Source organism: Solanum stenotomum, chromosome 11, assembly GCF_019186545.1.
Source record: "Solanum stenotomum isolate F172 chromosome 11, ASM1918654v1, whole genome shotgun sequence".
NCBI lineage: Eukaryota > Viridiplantae > Streptophyta > Magnoliopsida > Solanales > Solanaceae > Solanum > Solanum stenotomum.
In genome coordinates this window covers 44,821,108-44,835,002 of record NC_064292.1, presented here as the reverse complement: position 1 = coordinate 44,835,002, position 13,895 = coordinate 44,821,108, and the positions used below count along the sequence as shown (strand labels likewise).

At 31.1% G+C, this 13,895-nt stretch overlaps 2 protein-coding genes across 3 annotated transcripts in view; both read left to right on the top strand.

Annotated features, from left to right (window-relative positions):
* Positions 1-2,376: 2,376 nt before the first annotated feature.
* On the top strand, positions 2,377-9,958 carry LOC125845954 (MADS-box protein FBP24-like). The gene is made up of 8 exons (XM_049525435.1): positions 2,377-2,569; positions 3,043-3,109; positions 3,198-3,362; positions 3,473-3,514; positions 3,621-3,662; positions 4,373-4,604; positions 8,472-8,559; positions 9,922-9,958. The coding sequence occupies exons 1-8, from the start codon at positions 2,382-2,384 to the stop codon at positions 9,956-9,958; spliced, it is 861 nt and encodes a 286-aa protein (XP_049381392.1). The 5' UTR covers positions 2,377-2,381.
* LOC125844816 (uncharacterized) overlaps positions 7,921-13,895 on the top strand; it is a 25,159-nt gene continuing 19,184 nt past the window's right edge. Inside the window, exons 1-7 of one of the 2 annotated variants that reach the window (XM_049524156.1) lie at positions 7,921-8,064; positions 9,922-10,329; positions 10,407-10,441; positions 10,537-10,612; positions 10,720-10,798; positions 13,459-13,542; positions 13,645-13,772. In XM_049524156.1, the coding sequence (XP_049380113.1) occupies positions 10,024-10,329; positions 10,407-10,441; positions 10,537-10,612; positions 10,720-10,798; positions 13,459-13,542; positions 13,645-13,772 (708 nt within the window). In that variant the 5' untranslated portion in view covers positions 7,921-8,064; positions 9,922-10,023. Of the gene's footprint in view, positions 8,065-9,907; positions 10,330-10,406; positions 10,442-10,536; positions 10,613-10,719; positions 10,799-13,458; positions 13,543-13,644; positions 13,773-13,895 lie in introns of both variants that reach the window. The other variant, XM_049524157.1, reaches the window with a different exon arrangement.

Here is a 13,895-nt window from a genome sequence, read left to right as displayed (position 1 = left end):
GGAAAGCAATAAAATATATATTAAAAGTGATAAATAAAAATAAAAAATAAAATACTAAATAATTAAAATAAACATAAAAATATGTCTCATTTTTTCTCTTTTTAAAATTACGTTCTAATCAAACAGTACTCACATGAATTGAAACTTAGGTTTGGAAGTAAGTGATTTGGTCAAACTATGCTTGTTCTTTCTCTGCCTCCCACCCCCACTCCCACCCCCTAAAGTAGGTAATGAAAAAAAACAACAAAAAAAATAAATGGGAAGAAGTGATCACTGGCTTGTGCATGTGAAGTGTGGAAGAATACTACTACTAGTATTAAATGGGAGTGACATGAAGATGACAACATATTAATCCTCGAATTAAAGTCTCTTAAATATAAAATCATTTTTGTTAGAAAGTGTTTTACGTCTGTTGCCTTTACCCTTTAATATAAGACTTTTTGATGTGAACTCAAATTTAATCGTGTGAAACTTCTCAATGTGACTCTAATATGAATACCAAGCATCAAACGAGAAACCAGAAAAAAAACAATTTGTCTTGTCCACTTTGAGAGAACAACAAAGAAAAAATGAAAAGTCTGTCACTGGTGGTGAGTGGTAAGTATTAATCAGATGTCTCAAATTCAAGTCCATTGAATATAAACTTGCATTTGTTAGGAGGCGTTTTACGCCAAATCCTCCAATATAAGACTTTTTGGTGCGAACTCAAATTTAATCGTGTAAAACTTCTCAATGCGACTCTAATATGAATACCGAATATCAAACGAGAAACCAGATTAAAAAAACAATTTGTCTTGTCCATTTGAGATAACAACAAAGAAAGAAGTGATCTCATGAGAGACCTTCTTCACTTTCTATTTTGGGTTAAGTCTAGAATTATGATCACTATCCCAAGAAACCCTAATTGGAAATACACAAGAATATTTGGTACCATTATTTCTCCAAGAAGGGTTCATACAATAAGTTGTCAGTGGTGGTTATGCGTCAACAACAACATCAATTACTACTTTATATTATATAATATAATATAATATTTCTAAACTATAGTATAAAAGAAATTACATATGCACTTTGAATATATATATACATATATCATCATACTATGTAATTATAATAAATAGTGCAACTTTAGAAATTTCGTTAAGAAATGTTTAAGATTTGCAATATATACGAATGACCAATAATTTTCGACCTATAGAATTCGTATAATTTTCTATGAACGCCGCTTTTACTACATGTTGTGAGAAATTACAACTAAAGAGTTTTCACACAAATCATGTTACTACATGTTATGAGAAATTACAACTAAAGAGTTCTCACACATGTCATTATGTGTGTGAAAATGAGCAGAAAGTTTCAATTTTTTTAGAAAGATTTGAACTTATATATATACAGTTATACACTAATAATTGTAACAAAAATTTATAGTACTGTCAATATATTATAATATGTATAAATTGTATGGTAACGGGTGATCACTTGACTAATTATTTTTCTAAGTTACTATCCTCACATTTTTGTTTTTTAATTTATAAACATATAATTATGTTTTAGTAATGAAAATTCTTTTACATTCTCAATGTACAAAAAGTCCATGCATCTTATCTTATTCCAAAAGAAACCAAATCAGGATATAGGTATTTTTTTTAGGGGCATAAAGAAAGATCTAAATAAGTTACTTTCTTCATTTTTTATTTTTTTTAATTCGCTTGACAAAAATATTTTCTTTCTATTTTGACAATTTTTTAATTTTAATTTTCCATCTGACATATTTCAGATCATAAGATTAAAAGACATTTTAATATATTCTACATATATTCTTAGTTCATTATTTTCTTAAATTCTATGTTAAATCAAAATCAGTCAAATAAACTAAATCAGAGTAGTTTTTTTCCCTACACGCTAAAAGTTTTTAAAGAAAGTATGGAAAATTGAGAAGTTGGTTTATATATATATGCACTCACCCTCTACCCAAATCAGAAAGCCATCCTGAAAAAAAACACAACAAGAACAACAAAGGTAAACTCTTTATTTTCCTTTTTATCTCCTCTAATAATAATTCTTCCATATATTAATAAATAACTCATCAAAATTAACCATTTCTCACTTTTACACCCTTTAAGATCTTGTTTTAATACATTCTTTTGTGCAATTTCAAGGAAATTAACAAATCATTAATTGGTCTTTAATCAAACCTTAAACAAGAAAATTCAAAAGGAATTTTTTGTTGTTTCTAATTTGATGCATGCATGTACTTACAATTATTCGTTATTAATCCTAAACTAGAAGCTTTTGTATATATATGTATATTTCAATTGTCATTTTTTTAACCACAATTAATTAAATAATTGTATGTATATTATATAGGTGATAATAATATTATGGGGAGAGGAAAGATAGAAGTGAAGAGAATTGAGAACAAAACAAGTAGACAAGTTACTTTCTCAAAGAGAAGAGCTGGACTTCTCAAGAAAACACATGAACTTTCTGTTCTTTGTGATGCTCAAATTGGACTTATCATTTTTTCAACTAAAGGCAAATTGTTTGAGTACACCACTCAACCTCACAGGTTCAGATTTTATTTGTCGGATTACACTGAATTTATTGTTATTGTAATTCAGTCAAGACATTAGTGTCTATGTTGACCAACTCAAGTGACTAAGAGAATAAGTTATGAAAAAAAAATATTAGGGTTTCTTTGAAGTGTAATAAATTTCTTATTTTTCTTTTGTTTTGAAGTTTCTTTTTTATTATATTACATTTTATGAAATCTTCTATAGTTCCTAGAAAGTGATGTTCTGATAGAATTATATCAATCCTTCTTTTATTATATTGAGTACATAACATCTTATTTATGAAACTATAAGTCTTCATCGTTTGATACGTGGAATAAAAATATTTTAGTAATTTTTTTTTTTCAAAAAGATTGTTTAAATTGTTCTCTTTTCTTTTGTTTTGGTTGTTAATTAAATTCTCTGAACGCTATATATAATTCTCCTTAATTAGTAACAAATTAATTCTTTATTTTTTTTAACCTCACAGCATGGGTGAAATCATTAATAAGTATCTCCAAACCACTGGTGCATCACTTCAAGTTCATGATCATAGGGTATGACCAAAAAAATTTGTACTATTTTTTAATAGCTCTTTTTGTTAAAATAATTATTTGATTATTGGTTTTAAAATTTTTATTATAGGTGGAACAATATGATGAAATAACAAAAATGAAAAGGGATACATTGAATCTTGAATTGAGTCTTCAAAGATACAAAGGTGATGACTTGAACTCAGCACAATATGATGAATTAAATGAACTTGAGAAGCAGCTTGAAAATTCTATTAACAAAATTAGAGCCAGAAAGGTACATTTTAATTAATATTTAATTTATTTCTTTAATTAAAATTAATATATTATGTTTAATGACATAATATTAGTGAGAATTCGATTTCCCTAATTTCACAATGGTTGCAGCTTGAACTCTTGCAGCAGCAGATGGAAAACCTGAAGAGAACAGTAATATTTTATTTTATTTTGAGAAAAAAAATCTTTTTAATAAATAAAAATATATGAGAAAATTTTCCTTTTTTTGTTAATTTATTCTATTTTTTCAATTTGGTAGGAGAAAATGTTGGAGAAAGAAAATCAAGACATGTGTCAGTGGGTAAGTTTTTAATTATAGCACGTCAATAATTTGACTTAATTAATTACTCTTTTTTATTGGTTTTATATGGAAAAAAATTTGGTCAACATACTATCTAAAAGTTGATGAAAATGCAATATTTTAACCACTATGATATGATAGTATTGGTGTTATATATCTATTATTTTCTTAATTTATGAATGATTATTCAATCCGTGTATAGAGGTCACATCCCCTCCATTTATGTACGTAATCATAATCGTTAATATACGACTATACGAGGTAGTCAAAGTCAACTCTATTGAATATATCTCAGGGAAATATGACTTAATTAAAAAAAATTGATTGTTGATCCATGAATTATTGTTAACCAAAGAAATAATTCATAGTAATTAAAGACAAGATACATTAGGACCAAGAAAATTTATGAGCACCATTAATTAAATGTATATATATAAAAGTAGAATTTTCTGTACCAATAAGCTAGACTTATAGTGCGAATTATAATTCCATGCCATAAATACACTTAGACACTCCAGAAATCTATTGAAATGACCGATTATATTCACATGCATTTTTTTTAATCTCAAATTGCTTTCACTAACACCAGAGAAGGTGAGGACATCTTTCTTTCCAGTCGTGTTGGCTTATCAAACACTTGACCGTTGCTCGTTATTTTGACTAATAATAAGTTATTTATAAATTGGATTTGATATTGCATGTGAAATTAGTTGATGAAGTATGAAATGTACAAGCAACAGCCAGCACCAATGATGGAGCAACACCAACAAGAAGAAGAAGAAGAAGCAGCAATTACTGAACTGAATTTACTTGGAGAACAACCATTGTTAGCTCAATTTTCATTCTTTGGAGATCAACACCAACTTGGCACTACAAGTAATTCTTCAGCATATCACCTTCAACCTTCTCACCCTAACCTTCATTTTCCTCCCACTACTTATGGTAAGACTATACATCTCAAATTACCCTAATAAGCTGTCGTTTGGTACGAGGGATAAGATTGGATATTTCAATTGGTTGACGATGAAACAGTATAGAGTATATCATGAGATATCTCATCTTATCTTATCCAACTTGAAGTTATTTTATCCTGTGTGAGATAATTTAGTCAGCGTATCAAATGATTCTAATAATATAAAAATTCTATACATGATTTGCAATTTATATTATAAGTTCTTTTTCTTTAGCTCCTTTCTTTTCTTGAGATTAATTATTTGTGGGAATTATTATATAGCACATCATGCCACTAACATCTCTCTAGTTAATTTGGTTATCTATCTACCTATCTAATTTTGGTTTGGAACTATATAATTATATATATATATCCTAAAGTACATAAAGCTTTAATTAGAAAAGCCTTATTTCATCATATAGGGACTGTTAAAATATATTCACTATGGTTTTATTATTATGTACTAATGTTTTTTTTGAAAAACATAATAATTTGTAGATTGATGACGAGGAGCTGCAATTGCTGGAAAATTCCTAGGGATAATTAATTCTACATTTCCTTTGGCATATTTTTAGAAGCTATATTGAAATCATGTAAACTTTAATTAATTATTATTATGCATCTTAAGGATCTATTGATTGTAACTAATTAAGGATATCTAGTATTGGTACAATGAAGTTTTACTATAATTCATATGTGATCTATAAGAAATTTGTTTGGGTCGTATTAATGGATTTATAATTATAAAATTTCCTTAATTATAGTGAGACTAGATAAAAATGGTTAATTTCTTTTGAATTCATTAAATTGGTGAATAGTATCATGAAATTTTCAATTTTTTTTTTTGAAGTACATGACAAATTATTAATCATTGCTAGAGACTATATATTAATTAAATGCTTCTTGTTTAGTAAGTATGATTAAGGTTCTATTTCCTCAAAGACATTGTCAATGTGTAATGAAGGAGAATTGTATTGATAAGTAGAACTATAAGCCCATACATTGAAATAGGAGTTCATCATAAAAGTAAAATCAAAATAAAAAAGGGGGGAAGATTTCAGAATTAATATAAAAAGCAATTAAGAAATAAAAGACAACTTCCTAACAAGTCTTAATAAACTATTTACTATTGTATATATATTTCCACAATCCATATGCTCATTTTAGCCAAGGTCCTAGAGGCAATTTGCCAACTCTCCAAATGTATCTTCCACCTTAGCCACATTTGTTACACAATGCACTTGGAATCCAATTATTTTTCTTTAGTATTTTTGTTAATATAAAATAATGTTTCACTTTGTCATTTTTTGTTCAAGTTTTTATTAGTAAGCTTGTATTGGTATTTTCCTAATTAACTAGCTTCCTACATTTTATAGTTTTATTGTTAACCTTTATTGTGTATTTTATTTGTGGATGTCCCTATATTTCTTATTCTATGCAGTGATAAAGTTTCTTTTTAAGGGCTCTTCTTCTCTTGAGGTGGTAGCAAATATCGAAAAAATCGTATCGAATTGTATTTATCTGGTTCTTTGGTTTTTTGATTTGATGTTGGTGTTGGCTTTTCAAAAGTTCGGTTCTTCAATTGGGTGTTCGGTATAAGAGTTTCAGAACTTTGGTGCACTGAAAAACTGAACTTTTATTAAATAAATAAATACATATATATTATTTATTTATGGAAATTTCCTTTAACTAAAAATAAAAAGTTAACTAGCAATTTACTCATTCATGAACAAATCAAAGTAGCAACAAATTTACAATTCAATAATTAACTTCAAATATTAATTTCCAAGAAGAAATCCAAACGTATTTCATTTGTCGATGTACGTCAGGTAAAGGAATCCGTTTTCGTCCTTGTTTTTTTCGAGAAGTAGTTGGAGGCACAATGTTCTTGACAAAGACAAATATATATAGTCTTTTAATTAGCCCAATAAATGTTCCACGGTGAGACACATAATTTGGGTTTGTAGCATGGTAAAATGGGTAAAATTTATAATTATTCGCTTGATTTAATCCATTTTAAATGGATTGGTCATTCAATCATTTAAAAGTGGGTTAAATATGAATCTAACACATATTATCCATCATAAAATATGGATAGACCATAGGTATTCCCCAATTGCACTCTCCTTAAGTATGTAAGGGTGTAGGAGCATTTTAAAAAATTACACTTATTGAGAGGTGTGTTTGATACGAAGAAAAGTCTATTTGAAAAATAATTTTTAATTTTTTTTTATGTTTGATTGACTTAAGTGTTTTGAAAAATATTTTTAAAATAAACTTATTTTCTCTCTAATTTAAGAAAAATGGTTCCCATACATAAGTAGGGAACTTTTTATTCAAATATTTTCTTAAACCTCACCACTCGAAATGGATCCAATCCTTAGATCCGACTTCCAACTTTAACCTAACCCAACACCAAATTATGAGAATAAGAAAAAAAAATCTTATAATTTGAATGTACTTATTTCTTTGCATGATAAAAAGCAATAGATAATATGATTAATATAGATACTATTTTTATTCATATGGATATGAAATGTAGATTGAGTCGAATATTTTATCTATTTTCACTTTTAACACAGTTTTATTTAGGTGTGTGTTTCGGTTGGTTCGGTTTATAAATTTTTAATTATGCTAAACCGATAATCAAAGCAATAAGATATATGTTATCGGTTTTGGTCTTTAACGGTTCGGTTTTCGGTTTACTCAATAAGAAAATGCTTTCAAAATAAATATATGACTTGTCCAACAATTTAACACGAAATAAAAAAGAGAGAAATTTAATTACTCGTTGAGTGCAACAATTCTTCTTAGTGTAGTAAAAGTATAACAAATACTCACAATTCACAACCCTAGTCATTGCCTAACCCTTGTCGTCGTCGTTGCAAACCCTAGACGTCGTCGTTCTTAGTTCTTTAGGTTTTTGATGTTGTGAACCTAAAGACTAAAGTAATACTAAAACCTAAAGGGTAAATGCAGAGAGCAAGTTGATTAAGTAATGTTAGTTGTGTAGGCCCTTATAGTTATAGTTTAATATAGTGATTATACTAATATTATTTGTTTAATGTTTATGTATGACTAAAAATTAAAATAGTAAATTATTATATTCTTAATGGTTATCAGTTAACCTAATAAACCATTATTACAAATCAATATCAAACCGATAACACAATAATCCAATAATAATAAATCAATAACACATTTTTCTGTTTCATTCATTGGTCGGTTCGATTTTTTGCACACCCCCTAATTTTACCAAACTCATATCCAATTCCACCCGGTCCTTTGTCATAACTACTTAGAGTTTTTTCCTTCTTTATTTTTCAGCCTGCCTCTGCCATTGATAACAACACATAGAGAACCAGCTTCTTTCTCGTCATCTCAACTCCAAAATAGCAGCGAAAAAGCTAAGCTCAATCAGCAATCAACGCAAGTTCTAAGTCGATTGAGGTGAGATTTCCATAATATTGTCTTGTATTCATCCAATTATAGTGTTCTATTTGCTTAGAAGCTATTGTTTCATACACCCACCTCCTTAAGTGAGAACTAGATTATTAGACTTAATGATAATTTGGCGAAACATATTTGCAAGTGGGTTGTAATGGGTGTGTTTAATATGCACGTTAGGTGTTCGATGAAATTCCTCTGCTATGGATTGGACCACTTTGACGGGCAGCATATTTATGTAGGTGTTAGATGAAAAGGTTGAACACATTGTTAGGTAGAGATTAAATATCTTTTCTATGCTCTATGTCTCTACTGGACTGGGGTGCAGTAGTAGCCATTTGATCATGTATGCGTGAAGTGAAGGAAACCCATTTTCTATGCTGTTAAGTAGGATCAATATTCTAATTCAGGGGTTGATGAGAAGGTGTGCAGTCCTTCATTACCTGTCTATTTCGTGGGAGAAGTGGAACAGAAGGATTTAAGGAAGGCAAGTACGAGGTAAATAGGATGTGCTTTTCAATCTCTATAGATCTGGTTGTAAAGAGGACATTTTCTTTTTGGTTTCCAACTTGCCATTAGGTCACAACAAGCATTATCTGGGGGGAGGGGGGGTGGAGGAGGGATAATAATTTTCTATGGAACAAAATTATAGGCCCCTTCTCATTTTTGCTCCTCCCTTGTATTTCCTTTTGTGAATCAAATGTTTTGCAGGTTATCTGTGTCCTTTATGTACTGAGCATGCTAGCTAATCATCCGACTACAAAGTAGTTTTTTATGAATTGGTTCCTAGACATTTGAAGATTCTACATTTTGAATTTTAATGACTGTTGTGAGTGAATGAGTCTAGGATATGACGAGTTGTCTTGCTATGGATGTTGTTTGGAAGATTTTGAGAAGTAGAAGAAAGGAGGGCTTGAGCGTCAAAGAGGTAGTTAGCAGGCGAAAGTGGATGAAAGATATGATTTAATGCCATCCTCCTTAGGATTTAGTACCGAGTCTGTTGGCAACTTTAATTTTGTGTCATCTATCGAATTTATATAGTTTTCAAGATACAGGAATACTCGGGTTACCTCTCCTATGTGGTTTGCGAGCTATTGCATAGGAGCAAGCGTTTTACCTTGTGCGCACCCAAAGGGTAGCGGCTGCGGGTTTCCCTTGTCATAAAAAAAAAAATACAGGAATACTTCCTTAGAATGGTCAACCTGGTTTCAAATTGTTAGATTCAGTTAAAGACCATGAATATTTGGCACAAAAGTTTCTTCAATTAAAAGGTAGACGACAAGCATAACTGCATTTGCATTTAGGACAGGAACACTGTTTGCAGATTTAATCACCTTCTTTACATATCCCCAACTGTTCACTCCTGTTGTAGATCAAATCTTTTCTGCTGGTTGTATATGTAGAAATGATCTATTGCATCTTTGATAAATGACACAGTTGCTTACATGAGTTCGAATGGTAAATCATTGAGGGAACAACGATTCCATTTTGTTTGCTGCTTTCAGAGTTTTAGGATGAAACTATATACTATGAACAGTTGATACCATGTCTTCTAGTGATTTGTAGAATTGTGAGCGGGTTCTCAAATTTTCCCCACTTGGGGGAAAGAAAGAAAAATGGGTTACAGAATGGCATACTGTGAGAATATTCTCCATTCTTCTGAAAAATGGAATCCTAAATTGTATTAGTTCTCCCAATGCTAAAGCCATACCTCAGTTTATCTATTTTCTTATTTTTTCCAGTTTATTGAGGACTTTGGTTCTGAGTTATGACCTACTATGGATCCTTATCTCACCAGTCAGCTTGTATACCTATAATATTTGTCAATTTAACTCATCCTTCGAAGACTTCTGTATGCAGGTGGACTGATTCTTGGTCAGCTCCGGTATCACGTTAATATTTGACCCTTCAAAATTCAGAAACTTGGAGATATTGGATGCTTACATTTTATATTTGAAGCTTATGGATGACCTTACTGAACAGCCTCTTCCACCTGGGGTTCTTTCTACGTCATATTCTTCACCACTTGTGCCAACTTTGAATCCTGCTGGACATTTGCCCCAGTCCTTTCAGAGAACTGCTAATTTTCATTACCATGCTGGCAATGGCGATGGAAATCTTTTCCCTGTGGTTGCTTCTGTTCAACCTTGCTCTGAATCTTTTCATACCTCTGAACATGAGTCTTCTGAGGCTATACTCAATACTTTACAGCCACAAAGTGCTAATGATCTTGAGAGTGCTGCTCAGAATGCTGTTTTGCATGAACAGGTTTGTTGTACCCTTTTGATAGGTGCTTTATTTATTTCTTCATTTATTGATCTAGATTGTTTGTTTGCCTTGCACAGGAAATTTCTGCACAAAAAGTAATTCAAAGTCAAAGGTTTGTTTTATTTGGCTTTTATTTTTAACTTTATTCAAGCTGAAACTAAACAAGAGGAATGAATGCTTTACGACAATTTCACTTCTCAAATCCAGAGAAGCAAGGGATGCAAGTGGACCTAAGGATAATTCGGATATTTTCTCTGGTCGTCATGACCCAAATGCTTTAAAGGTGTTTTGAGTCTCTTGGACTCTTTGTTACCTTTTCTTGTGGTGTCTCTCATGGTAGCACATTTTCTAGTTGGCCTTACTATATCTTCTGCTAACTGCAATTTATAGGAGCATTTACTCCAAATGACAGCAGACCATCGTGTACAAATGTCCTTAAAGCGTGGAAAGTCAACACAACCTGAGCAAGGTAGGTATCTTACTGCAATTTATATGGAACAGTTGATATCCTTTTAATGATGTCACAAATCAAAACATGCAATACATGTAGTCAAAACCTTTTCTTTTTCACTTGTAATATTTTCCCAGGCCATGAAACAACTAAAATGTAATGCCCTTTGAAATGTACATGTTATTGGCAGAAGGAATGCTCTGCATTGAAAAAAGTCCCATCTTTTCCCGCACAAACATAGATTTTATATGCTCACTTGCGGCCTATGAAAGCCCAGAAAGTCAACAAGATGAATGTGTTAATGCCTTTTCGCTTTGTCTGGATGATCCTCATTCTTTTGACCTTTTTTTAATGTGCTAACTTTGACTGATTTTTGTTGGGAAAGAGCTCATAATGGCAAGAGAGGTACCTTTAAGTTCAACACTTTATGTAACTAACCCTTAAGCTCAATACTATCTGTAACTACTCTTCAACCTTAAGGTATATTGTGACTTTTTGACCTGGAAAGATGAGTTAACTTTATCTGTTGCTCCTTGACTTCTCAACCAACTAGTTCTGTTGAATATTATATCAAACCCATTAATTGAATATTAAGTATTAGCATTAGTATGTTAGAAGTATCAAGACTACAGTTAAAAAATTGTTTCACATTAGACGAATATCATGTGTATTTGTGTTTGACACCTATTAATCGGTGTCTCTTGATAAAATGATGGTTGTGATGGACATGCTTCTGTTTGATTGGCATATAGTTGAATTAGGAACAAGCAGACATTCTAGATCGTAATGTGTGACTTATCACAATGAAAGTTTCTTGCAAATTGGTGGAAAAAAAAAAATCTAAATCCTATTAGACTGTAAACTTGGTCTTTCTGTGTATACATGTTCAGCACCCAAGGGTGTGGCCTAGTGATCAATGGAGTGGGTGGAGAACTATGAGGTCTCAGATTCATATCCCAGTGGAGGCAAAAACACACTAGGTGATTTCTTCCCATATATTCAAGTCTTGGTGGGCAAAGTTACCCTATACTTGTGCTGGTGGGAAGTAGCAGCCTAGTAGGTATCCTGTGCAATAGTTGAGATGTGTGAGAGTTGGTCCTGACACCATTGTGGTGAAGAGTAAAGTTTGAATTGCTGTTTCGATAGTAAGTGTATGCCCATTCCTCCCAGAAACTTCCATCAGGAAGGCATGGATGAGGCGATAATCTAGTAACACTTAAATATCATTGGATTAGGGTCAAAGTTGTAACATCATTTCAGTTTTAGATTTTTATTTTGTCATATTATTAAATTAAGGACATTACTAAAAGTTGAAATTGTTGATTGGACTGCTTTACCTTCTAAGTTTGCCTCTTATTTGCGAATCTAATGATCTGTTAGGGTTATGTTTTTGGATAACACATGACTTTTAGAACAAGGTCCAATCAGGTTTACTGTTAATATGATGAACATTGAAAAGAAACTTTACATTCTGTCTAACATATTGGAACAAGGATCATGACATAGTTCATGGGATATTAGCTTACAGCGAGCAAGCTAATCTTAGACTAAAGTAAAATCTGGTTGTTATTTGGAGAAAATATAATTCCACAACAGCTTAACTCATTGGAGGAGGTTTTGAAATTTTTTCTCTAATCATGTCAATGATGTCTGTTATCATGATCAGTTGATTTGCTTTTAATAGTTCTATTTGAGTTCTTTGCAATTCAGACGTAGGGCTCTCTTTAAGATATAAGTAATAGATTAATACTCTACTTTATCTTATAAAAAGAAGTAATAGATTGTAGATTTATTAGGATCCTTGTAAGTATATTTTTTCTCTCTCTTCTTTTGTTCCCCTCTGTTTGCAGGCCACTAGTATATCCTTAATGCCGAAGAATACAACATTACCATTAATAATTAAAAAAAAATAGATTGGTGCTGTTATCATAATGATTTACCAGATGTTGTATGAAACATATCTTATTTCTTGTTCGGCAGAATTTGGGACTTGAAAAACTTCATAGTTGACCTTGCTATGTTTATATATGGTGAAACTATATTTCTGTTGAATTGACTCTGAGAAGAAGTAGGGTCAAAGGTAGATATAGATATTTCTCACTCCATCTCTTACCTAAATTGAACAAATATAGAGTTGGCCTAAAATCTGAACAATCTGGAATCTAGATCTAAGTAAGAAAGACCAGAGTAATGTGTCACCAAAATAGACAGGGCTTTTAATTCAGGCATGGCTTTATAAAACACTTTTATTTAATTAGAGCTGCTCAAACATGAGTAATAGCAGAAAATTCGAACTTCTGTTTTTGTTCTTTATACAGTTCTTAGTATAGACACTACTTTTATAAAAAATAGTTCTCATTATAGGCATCAAAAAGACATTAAAGGACCAATTAATTCTGGAATTTTTGCTCAAATATCACCCATTTTGAGGAAGAATTTCATGTACAGGAGAGACAGGTTTCTTCTTCCCATCTTCACAAAATGTTATGTTATAGAACTGTATTATGAAATTTGAGTAGACATTATTATCAAAAAAAAATAAAATTTGAGTAGACATGTTAAACAATTCTAGATGGATAATCCTCTTCAGTTACCCTATCATGAGTTAGTTTAATCTGGCTTCAAATTTTCATGTTATTACAACAGGATGAGAAATGGTTAAATTTCTCCTTTGCCAGGTAATGTGGAAATTGGAAATGGATATGGAGTGCCAGGTGGAGGTGCTTATTACAGTGCCTCAAATACCGATTTCTCGATCTCCAGTAAGACTGGCTTCCTGTTCTATGGGTGATGTGTTTATCATCTTGTTCAAAATTCTATATTAGATTCTTGGAGTTATTTGTTTTTTGCTTTTTCATGTTCAGAGACTAATGGGGGTTCTGAACATAATTCTGTTGGTAAAGATTTGCCTGAATACCTCAAGCAGAAGTTAAAGGCTCGAGGTATTCTGAAAGATGATTCAAAAATAGAGAACCATGGTATATCGATCAATGTAAGCTAGTTATGCATTACGTACTCTCTTCCTAGTCGCTGTTTAAATTTTCACATATTTCAGATGGTTCTGGATTACTAGAATCTTGAATATGAATTCCTTTGTCTTCTGACTTTTGTGATA

Excerpts from the sequence above, each read along its gene's own strand:
- LOC125845954 (XM_049525435.1), top strand. The coding sequence starts at position 2,382 with ATGGGGAGAGGAAAGATAGAAGTGAAGAGAATTGAGAACAAAACAAGT. Across the intron at positions 2,570-3,042 it reads TACACCACTCAACCTCACAG|CATGGGTGAAATCATTAATA; the intron begins GTTCAGATTTTA and ends TTAACCTCACAG. Across the intron at positions 8,560-9,921 it reads TTAAGGAAGGCAAGTACGAG|GTGGACTGATTCTTGGTCAG; the intron begins GTAAATAGGATG and ends TTCTGTATGCAG.